Source organism: Arachis ipaensis, chromosome B01 (genome assembly GCF_000816755.2).
Source record: "Arachis ipaensis cultivar K30076 chromosome B01, Araip1.1, whole genome shotgun sequence".
In the NCBI taxonomy this organism is placed as follows: domain Eukaryota; kingdom Viridiplantae; phylum Streptophyta; class Magnoliopsida; order Fabales; family Fabaceae; genus Arachis; species Arachis ipaensis.
Genome location: NC_029785.2, coordinates 957,302 through 968,194, shown reverse-complemented (window position 1 = coordinate 968,194; position 10,893 = coordinate 957,302). Strand labels below are relative to the sequence as shown.

The window sequence follows — 10,893 nt, the reverse complement described above, 5'->3', positions numbered from 1 at the left end:
ATTTTTTAAAAATTAATTAGTCTAAAATTAAAATCTTCAATAATCTAATAATCAAATTATTCTAAAATAAAATTTCGTTTTTCACGTTATTTTATTTTTATTATTTGGATATTTACACTCGGGGATTATTCTCTTATTTGTTTATAATCAGCATCCATATTCATACGAAGAAGAGTTCAAATTTTCTTTTGGTAAATGTTTTTCGGCATCATATGAAAAGGAAAGGGAACATCTTTATTTCACTTCATGGATATTGAAAAGGACAATAGATCATTTGACATGATTCATCAGATTTTTTTTTTAGCAAACATAGGAGATTCAAACCTGCAACTTCTTAATTGAGTATGAAGAGATAATGCTATTCGAGCTATAACTCGTTAGCATGATTCATCATATGTTTATTTTTCAATAAGATAGATTTATTATTTAAATAGACCCTTTGCGCCTTTCATCCGTTAAAATTACATTAAATTTTTAATTAATTTTATCTTTTACAAAAATTAAAGCGCTTTTTATTTTTGTTATGGAGCTAGGAATGGTGTGAGACTGCATTATGGGGTACATGGGTGCAATACTGGAGTATGGGGTCAGGGTAACTAAAATCGGACGGTCCGATTAAGGGGGAGCAAATCGGACCGTCCGATTTGTGGGTTGCTGGCCAGGTGTCGAGCATGCAGTTCCCCAGCAGCGGTGGCCCCTCCATGCGTGACTATCTCCCCCCTGAAGCCCCACTCTCCTTCAGAAGTCATTTTCCCTTCCTCCATCTCAAGTTTTCACCATTTCGTTCTCTGCTTCTTCATCTTTAGTAGCAAAAATTTTTGCTTCTTGCACTGTAAAAAAAAAAATTACAATGCCAAAAAAAAAAAAAGTTAAAGATGTTGATCGTCCTGAACTACATATTGTCAATTATCTCTGCCATTCTGATTATGTAAGTTAAATTTTTATTTTTTTTATTTCAAAATTTATGTTATTATTACAGATTTATTATTACTATTTTTAGAGGTTTAGAAATGTATATTTAAGAATTAGTTAAAAATTTATATATTTAGATTTAATTAGTTGTAATGAATAAGAATAAGAATGTTTGAATTACATTAATATAATTGGTTAGTAGAAAATATATGTTTAGATGTTGTTGGTGGAATAATTTTATAGATTATGTGTTTACGGCTAGTCTAATTATTTCTTCTAATAATTTTGAGAATTATGGTTAAGAATTAGATTTTGTGTAATATATGATATATGTTATTGATATATTTTGTTACGATAATTTCATATTGTTATTTATTGTTGGATATTTAAATTGATATAATGTAAATATATTGTTGTAGTTGAGGATTTAATAATAGGTGAACTATTATTAATTGAATAATAATTATATTTATTTAATTATTAGTTGTCATTAATAGTTAGTTAGTAATTATAACTGTTGGTGATCTAAGAATTATTATTATTCGTTCAACGATGAATATGTAAATAAATCATTATGTAACAAGAAATCTAGAAAAATATTTACGTAACAGTATGTTGGAGTTAGATTAAATAGTTAGAATTATTAATAATTATTAATAATTTTCATGTATAGTGTTGAATTAGCATGAGTATAGAAATTTAATTAGCTACTACTATTAGGGAATTAGTTCGATCGAAATGTTTTTAATAATGATACTTAAATAATTACTAAGTTAGTTGTTTCTATATATGTCCATGCATGTTAGTGAGTAAATTTGTGTTAGTCTAGTAAATTAGTTACTATTATTAGAGAATTAGGGCCTTTTATATTGAGTTAGGTTTACTATTAATTCACTAATAATTTGTTATTTTTTTTGTAGGGTTTACGAAATTTGACATGTAATCACCTGTTGCCTCCGGATAGATACAATCATGCTGTGGAGGAGCATTTACGGTTTACTGGTTTTTTTCATGTTTCTCAAATTGGAATAGTTCAATGCCAGAAAAGGCCTAGTAAATGCTCTTGTTGAGAGGTGGCATCCGGACACACACACCTTCCACCTTCCAGTTGATGAGTGCGCTGTGACACTAGAAGATGTGGCTTTGATTCTGGGTCTTCCGACCAACGGTATGCCAGTGACTGGAGTGACTTTGAGTAGCCATGAAGCCTTAGAGGCTGAGTGTTTGCACCATTTTGGAGCTGTGCCGGGTAAGTCAAACTGTAGAGGAAGCTTTATAAAGTTGGGATGGCTTCGGGATTTAAAGGAGCGTATTCAGTGCATTGATGAAGACAGTATTCAGAGGTACGTGAAGGTCCACATTATGTTGTTATTTGGTACGATATTGTTTGGAGACAAGTCTGGGGTAGGTGTGCACTGGAAGTTTCTGCCGTTGCTTCGTGATTTTGGCAGTATCAGACAGTATAGCTGGGGTTCGGCATGCCTAGCACACTTGTACAGGTCGTTATGCAGGGCTTCTCGTTTTGACTGCAAAGAAATCGATGGTCCGCTAACACTTTTGCTAGCTTGGGCTTGGCTCCGTCTACCACATCTTGCCCCGGTTCCTAGGGAGCCCCATAGTTTTCCACTTGCAAACAGGTAACATTATTGACTTACATCGTATATTCATAGTTAGCATTGTACTGTGTTAATGAGATAAATTATATTAGGTGGCGTAACTGGGACCGTGAAGGTGGACGCTATAGATATCTTAGTCTTGCTCACTTTAGGAAGGCATTTGATGATCTTCAGGAAGGCCAGGTTTGTTTTGAATAAAGGAGTATATGTACGAAATTATAGTATAACTGTTGGATGTTTAGTAATTAGTTGTTTCTTTTGTTGTGTGCAGTTTGTGTGGCAGGCCTATGCCGTTGATCGCATTGATCCTGACACAATTCCTCCAGAAATCCACATGGACTCAGTTGTGTGGAGCGCTACAGTGCCATTAGTATCATTTGAATGCATTGAGTGGCATGCATCTGATCGGATTAGGCGACAGTTCGGTTTCATTCAGGTAGTCCCTCACCAGGAACGGAGTTTGGAACCGGCACACGGGGAGGTCCTTACTGGTCCTAAGAATCTTGACTGGACCATAGCCCCGACTCATTCATTTTGGGTGATGCAGTGGACAAATAGGTATAATCACATTCTTACTGAGAATCCAGTGGCTCCACATCATCCTTTAGATATTTACATGGATTGGTACCGTAAAAAATATGGCAATCACCTGAACTTGTCGGATCTTATGGTGCATGAGAATGATGATGGTAATCCAGTTAGGGAGGATGACCCCCAAGAGCAGGCGAATGACCCCGACGAGCAGGAGAATGATGAGCCACAGTCACCACCACCCCAACCTCAACCTCCAGAAGAACAACCACAGTCCTCGAATCCATATGTACCTCAGACATTGTTTACCCCGTCTATGTCTTTACATCAGCAATACTGGGGTTCTTCACAGTTTGACACAGGAGAGGGGGCTTCATTTAGCCAATTACTTGGGTTCATGGCTGCAGATTCTAGCCGGTCACATACTAGCCATCAGCCTGATATTATGGCGGGTAGGTATTCCTTGGATGCGAGGTTTCCGTGCCGTACCCCCTCAATAACTTCTGGAGGGGTAGTATCTGGAGACTCTAGTAGGAGTGAAGGTGGTCGAGGAATTCTTATAAGCCAAGACCCTAGACGTGTTTCAATGGGTCAAATTGAGGAGAATCCTATGGCAGCTGAGCAAGGGGCTGATGACTATCTAGTAGACGAGCCGGAGGACGATGAGTCTGAGGATGATGAAGAATCCGAAGACGACGACTCTGGTTATGGTCATGATGCAGGTTTAGGTAAGAGTTAACTCTTTTGTTCTTTCACTGCTTATGGTAGGTTCATATTAGCATTTGATTTTGATTGAGGTTAGATTCGTAACTATTGTGATAGATTCATGTTTGGATGGTGCTGTTCATTAGTATTATAATGGTATTCATGTTTGATGGTGCTACTCATTTCTATTACTAGATTCATTTTTGGATGGTGCTGTTTATTAGTATTATAATGGGATTCATGTTTGATTGTGCTACTCATTTCTATTCTTAAATTCATGTTTCGATGGTGCTATTCAATAGTATTATTAGATTCAATGTTAGATGGTGCTGTTAATTAATATTTTTACATTCACCATTGGATGAGTTGTAAAATTAATGTATGTACAGGTGAGGCACGGACTCCAGCTGAGACAGGCAAAGCCTACAATCTGAGGGTTGATCCGCCTCGTCGTAGTGCTAATCGATTCACCCCATCTGTGTTCAAGAAGGCCGCCAAAAAATGCAAGAAGTTTGTGAAAGATGTAAAGTGGTCCATGAGAAAGTAGTGGATGTTGTATTTAAGATGTTATGTCTATGAGTAAACTTTTCTATGTCGTTGTTAACTACCTTTTCATGACTATCATTTAGGTTTTATTTCTATCATTACTATGTTTGAATTAGGCGGAAAAATCATGGACTGATATCGGTTGCTGTCGTCATATATCAATAATTTTTCCTTCAGTTATTGTTGTTGTTGCGACGTTGAATTTTGATTGGATATGCACATGAATGTGATTAAGTTTTTTATCCAAATTTTGTACATAGCGTACTTTAAAATGTGAGAAATTTGGTCCAATTACAATATTAAAGCAACTTAAAAGCAATAACAACCATCAAGCATTGTTGCCTACATTAAGCAGGATAAAATGTCATATATCAAGCACAAATGTCATACATTAAGCAGGACCACATTTAATGTGAAATACATAACTCTACTGAGCATTGTTGCCTCTGGCTTGACGGCATCTACTACGGCTGTGGCCCTCAGCCCCACATTGCCTACACCTCCTAGGACCACGTAGCATTCTTGTGTCCATCTCGTTCAAGAAACGAGTCATCCTTGGACGACCTTTGGCAACCCGTCGCAAGAACGGATTGGGCACGAATCGAGGCCCATTATATGCAGGCCATGTAGTAGGATTCCCAAGTGGCCTAAACCTGGCTCGGTAAACGCGTCGAATTTGGTCCATCTTATAAACGTCATGTACATACCCTTGCCAATCTAGCCGTTGATTCGCACAACATGCAAACACATGTCGACAAGGAATACGATCCACCTGGAACTCACCACAGTCACATCGGTGTCGACGGAGGTCGACGGCGTACTCCACTCCACTTGGCATCTCACGCACCTCAAAGACCTCATTCTGTCTGTCGAAACACCTCACCTGGATGTTTCCTGATGCAAGTTGATTTGCATGCAATTTGGAGGTCACAATCTCAGAGAAAACATGTCCAGCATTAATCCGAGCCTCCGCCTCGGCTCGTTTTCGTGTGAACAACTCATTAAGCCTGTAGAACGTCGCCTTGACAAGTGCAGTGATAGGGAGATTTCGTGCCCCCTTCAAGACTGAGTTGATGCATTCCACTAGATTCGTGGTCATGTGTCCCCATCTGTAACCACCGTCGAACGCCAACGCATACTGTTCGCGGGGGATACGGCTTAACCAGTTAGTATAAGCCTCACCCCGCTCCCGTAAACGCTGGAAACGCAACTCGTACTCGCGGAATGTCCTCGAATATCCTGTGCAATAAGAAAAAATAGATGAAAAAAAATATGTGAGAATCACTGCATGAAGATAAGATAACTCTATTAACTATGCACTTCGAATTACTAGGTGTTACCTATATTGACCACAAGTTTCTGCAGGTAAGGTGCCTTAAACTTCCTTAAAAAATTCGACTCTATATGCCTGATGCAAAACATGTGGAAGGCTCTAGGAGGCGACCAAGCTCCGTTACTGCGGGCCACAGCTGCATTAATGGATTCGTGTCGGTCAGAGATCAGTCCCACACCATCTCGAGTAACCACATGTTGTCGCAGGTTGCTAAGAAAGAAGTGCCATGCATCAGAAGTCTCTCCCTCCACAATAGCGAATGCAATTGGGACAATATTGTTGTTACCATCCTGTGAAACCGCAACCAACAGACAACCCTTATACTTTCCATACAAGTGGGTCCCATCTACCTGGACAACGGGTTTACAATGTCTGAATGCTCTAATACATGGATAGTAACTCCAGAAAACTCGAGACAACACCCGAATATCAGTAACCAAGTCATCACCTTGATATGCAGGCATAGTCTCAAAGTGGACGAATGCTGATGGCTCCTTATGACACATTGCCTCAAACCATATGGGCAAAGCTTCGTACGATGCTTCCCAACCTCCAAAAATCTTTTCCACTGCCTTTTGCTTAGCCAACCATGCTTTCCGATAGCTGATGGTGTAATTGAACTTTGACTGCACTTCAGCAATAACTGATTTCACCTTTATTGACGGGTCAGCCTCGACCAACGGCTTTATCGCTTCTGCAATAGTGTTCGAATCCAGCTTCGAATGATCCTGTGATATGGTTGCTCTAGTACAAGTGTGACTACCATTATACCTCCTTATAACCCAACAGTACTTTCTGCTGATCATGCTAACCCTGATAAGCCAATCACAACCTGATCCATACTGCGTGCACTTGGCGTAAAAGGTTAGCGGCTCCGACTCATACACTCTGTAGTCTACACCTCTTCGAATAGTATAATCTTTCATCGCCATAATAACAGCTTCCCTGGAACTGAATTCCATTCCAACAGCAAATTCACCATCTGCGACGATAGGAATTTCTGCCACAAAAACAGTTGTACGTTAAAAAATTTAAAAACATATATTTCACGACTGAAATTAAAAGTCAAATCTATCTATAACTTGTAACTCAATCATACCAAAAATTTCCTCTAACATAAATAATTCCGGAAATTTTTTTTGATATTGGGGTAGAAATGGAGTTTTTTAGGATTATGGATGGATAAGGGTGTTATTCTCAAAGGTGGAACTTTTTTATTTAAAATGTGAAAATCGGACCCTCCGATTTGTTTGTGAATAAAAATCGGACCATCCGATTTATTAGGAATAAAAATCGGACCCTCCGATTTTTTCTTTTTTTATAAAAAAAATTACAACAAACAAATCGGACCTCCGATTTGATATTAAAAAAATTTTAAAAACCAACTTACAAAGTTCTCGGACAGTCCGATTACTGATTCCCATATCAAAATAAAAATACATGTACCACCAACATAATTGCATTGCACACATTCATCTTCCATACTAAAATTTTTTAGCCAACTAGTTCCTCATATGTCAAATCGATATCTACCATGTTAATCTACGGTTTAATATTAACTTAAAGAATCGTTACTCACTACAGTTATACTAACATAAATAAATTTTACATCAAGTAATTATCTCAATTTTACATCACATACCTGCATTCATATAATCAGGAAACTCCGGAGCATGCATGGCTTCCAAATCCAACGCTCGCATGAAAGATGGTTCCTCAAACGGATGGTCGTTCGCCAACGCATTTGCCACGTCCGTCACACTTGCCTCCCAAGTGCCGTCACCTTGAACTTCATCTCCCTCTTGACCAACAACTTCGTAATTGCTTTCAAACTCTTCTTCACTATCACTATTGTAATCTTCTCGTTCGATATTTCGGTCGGCCTCAGATTGCTCAAAGTTAATATACAACTCAATGAACGGCATCTGAGCGCGATTTTCCATATACACTGAAAACATCTCTTGCATGCTCGCTTCATCAGTTATATATCTTGTTTGAAATTGAACGAATCCGCCAAATACCGGTATAGGATACCTGTATAAAATGCATGATATTTTTCTTGCCACCGCAAGATCTATCTTCTCACAAATCACACCTTTTAGTTCCTCGAATGAAATTATGAACGGAATAACAATATCTAATGGATTTTCACAGACAAATTTCACTCCTTCAGATGTTTGTAACAAAATCTGACCAAAATAATATACTTTTAGAAGGACTCTATCATCCATATTTCTCACTCACATTACTATAATTTTCCACTCTCAATTTTTTAATAATCAACTGAAACAATGGAAATACTGCTAAAGACTAAAGAAAGAGCTAGAACAGCTCCAGGAAGACGAAGAAGAACTCGAAAGAAAAGAAGAGATTTGGAAGCTCGGATGGCACACAGATATATATATACACTTATAAACAAAAGGATTCGTACCCCCCGATTTGTATTTGGACCGTTGAAATATTGATATTATATTAAATTCGGACGGTCCGATTTGCATTTTGCAAAATAAAAAAATAAAAAATAAAAACGCCTGAAATCGGACGGTCCGATTTCAATGTCCAAAATTCGAATTTTTACCCCCTACAAATCGGACCGTCCGATTTGTAACACAAAAAAATCCTATCAAAGAAATCGGACGGTCCGGATACCCTCTTCTAAGATTGACGTAAAGCTGTCCCATACGCCCGTATTGCACCTATAGTTTCCATTACAAAGCATAACACGCACAGGTTTTCAATATAAAAAAAAATGAGCCAAATTAAAGGACACTTTTGTTAGAATGTTAGGATTATGCGAGATATAATGAAAATTGAGAAAGAACTGTGTCATTTTTGAACAAAAGGATCATGGATCATTTTGTCATCTGTTAGAGTTGTCAGGGACCATTTTGTCTTCCGTTAGGTAGCGTTTGGTGGAAAGACAGAGACGGAAAGACTGAGACTAAGAGAAAGAGACTAAAAGACAGGGATTGAAATAAATTTCAGTATTCTGTTTGGTGCAAAATGGGAGACACGAATTGAAACAAGAATGAAACTCTAATTTAATTTGCACAAAAGATAAAATTGGAATTAATTAATTGAAATAAAAGTATTTTAGGTATAAAATATTATTAAAGTTTTAGTCTTCATATCTAAAAATTTCAGTCCCTTATGTCCTTATTTTTTTGAGGTACTGAAATACTGAAATTTTAGAGATAGAGACAGAAATTTTAGTACCAATCTCTAAACTAACAAACACGATACTGAGTCTCAGTCTCTCAATCTCTGTCTCAATACATCAAAACAAAAAATTAAATTTATTATTATTATTTTTATAGCTACCAAAACTAATTAGTTACATAGTACTTTTTTAACAAATCTGACCTAAAATCAACAGAGTGAGAATAATGATTTAAAAGCAATATCCTTGAGCATGAGATCAGATCAGATTTTTTTTGAATACCATGAACAAGTCACATTACTACCGACACATGGTTGGTTTAGAATTTAAATATTCGTTTTATATTTCATTAACCGGTGATTTTATATTTAAGTAGTCTTTTATATTAAAAACCATTTGTGTAAAGAGTTATACACACTATCAAGTTTTTAATGCTCAAACCTAACAAATAAATTATTAAAATTTCATTTCAAATATTTAGGCACCATAAAGACAATTTTAAAAGATGAAAACAACAAAAAAATATTCTTGAAATATTAAAAGAGTTTGACAAATATAATAAATCATCGAGTAACTCAGTTTTTAATTTTAACAATTTTTAATTTATCATTTTATATTTTGATATCTTTTTGTTAATATTTAATTTTTAAAATATATTTTTAGTAGTTTATTCCAAATATAATTATATCTATTAGAAGATATAAGAAGTTTGGGGGAAAAAAATAAAGCAAACAAATAAAGAAGCTTGGGACATTAGTCATATGCTTTGGAAGGATATATTAGGTTTTTGTTTCCAGTATAGCATATTAATAATCAAATGGGTAATGTTAGGTAGGCAGAAAAAAAAAAAAGTCAGAACTTGTCTTATTTAGCATTAATTAATTATCGCAATAATTAATGAATGCTAAATAAGGTAAGTTATGGCTGTTTTTGGTTGATTTTCTTTGGTTACCAAATATTTCCGTAATCAAATAGAGTTAAAAAGTGTGTTGAAACATAGAGATGAGGGGTTAAGTATGATTTTGGTCTCTAAGGTATAGGTCAAAATTTTTTTTTGTCTTTAATTTTTTTTTTGCATTCAAAATTGTCTCTAAGGTTTAACTTGGTTTTAAAATCGTCCTTACTATAAGGACCAAAATCGTACAGAGGTAACGATGGAAGCGGAGGCAGAAGTAGATTGTGAACAACTTCTTCTTCTTCTTCTATTTTTCTCCTTTTTTTCTTTCCTTCTCATTTGTAAGAGTAGAAACACTTTCTTTTTCTTATTTTTTTATTTTATAATTTTTTTATTATGGATAATTTGGCCCAAAATTTTAATATTTAAGTAAAAAAAACGATTTTAAAATTTGATTTTAAATTTTAGAAACAATTTTATATAAAAAAAAATAAAAAATAAAAAAAATTTTCAACCTATATTTTAGAAATCAAAATCGTACTTAACCTAAAGATAAGTGTGCACTTTATGAAGTACAACCTACTAATATTCCTATTTCTATATCTAGTAAGGAATTTGGTTTAGGAAGACTGGAATGTAGTAGTAGTAGTAACTAGTACAAAACTACAAATATAGGAGTTTATAATTAGGTTTGGTTTGAACAAATCGTAAACCAAACCCATGCAATCAATTTATGATAAGATAGGTTTGGTTTGATTATTAGGTTGGATTTATTTTTTTACAAAAGAAAACCTAAAATGTGTAATAAGATTTTTTTTTCTAGAACCAAATATTTACTGACTATCATTGGTCATAATAACTTAGTTATTCAATAAATTCTTATAATTTTACTGAATTTAAAATTGAATTTTTAATGTTTAAAACTTTTTTAATTTAATCATTATATTAAAATCTAAACCATTAGATCGAATCTTATGTACCTTGGTCCCTAACTTGGGTAAAACTTGTTATAATTACCCGTTTAATATTCAATTTTTTTAGTTGTAATTTAAAATTAAGTATTGAGTTATTTTCTTAAGACTAGTTTTTAAGAGAATACTTTTAAAAATTTATGTTCAAAATAAAATAGTGTGGATTGATATGCAATTTACTTGTAAAATAAATCAATTTTTGTGACTATAAATCAATTTTTTTT

At 35.1% G+C, this 10,893-nt stretch overlaps 1 protein-coding gene across 1 annotated transcript; it reads right to left on the bottom strand.

Moving 5' to 3' along the window:
• Window positions 4,738-7,610, bottom strand: LOC107643831. Its single transcript, XM_016347589.1, has 3 exons — window positions 7,286-7,610; window positions 5,651-6,643; window positions 4,738-5,549 (listed from the first exon to the last, which is right to left on the bottom strand). The coding sequence occupies exons 1-3, from the start codon at window positions 7,608-7,610 to the stop codon at window positions 4,738-4,740; spliced, it is 2,130 nt and encodes a 709-aa protein (XP_016203075.1).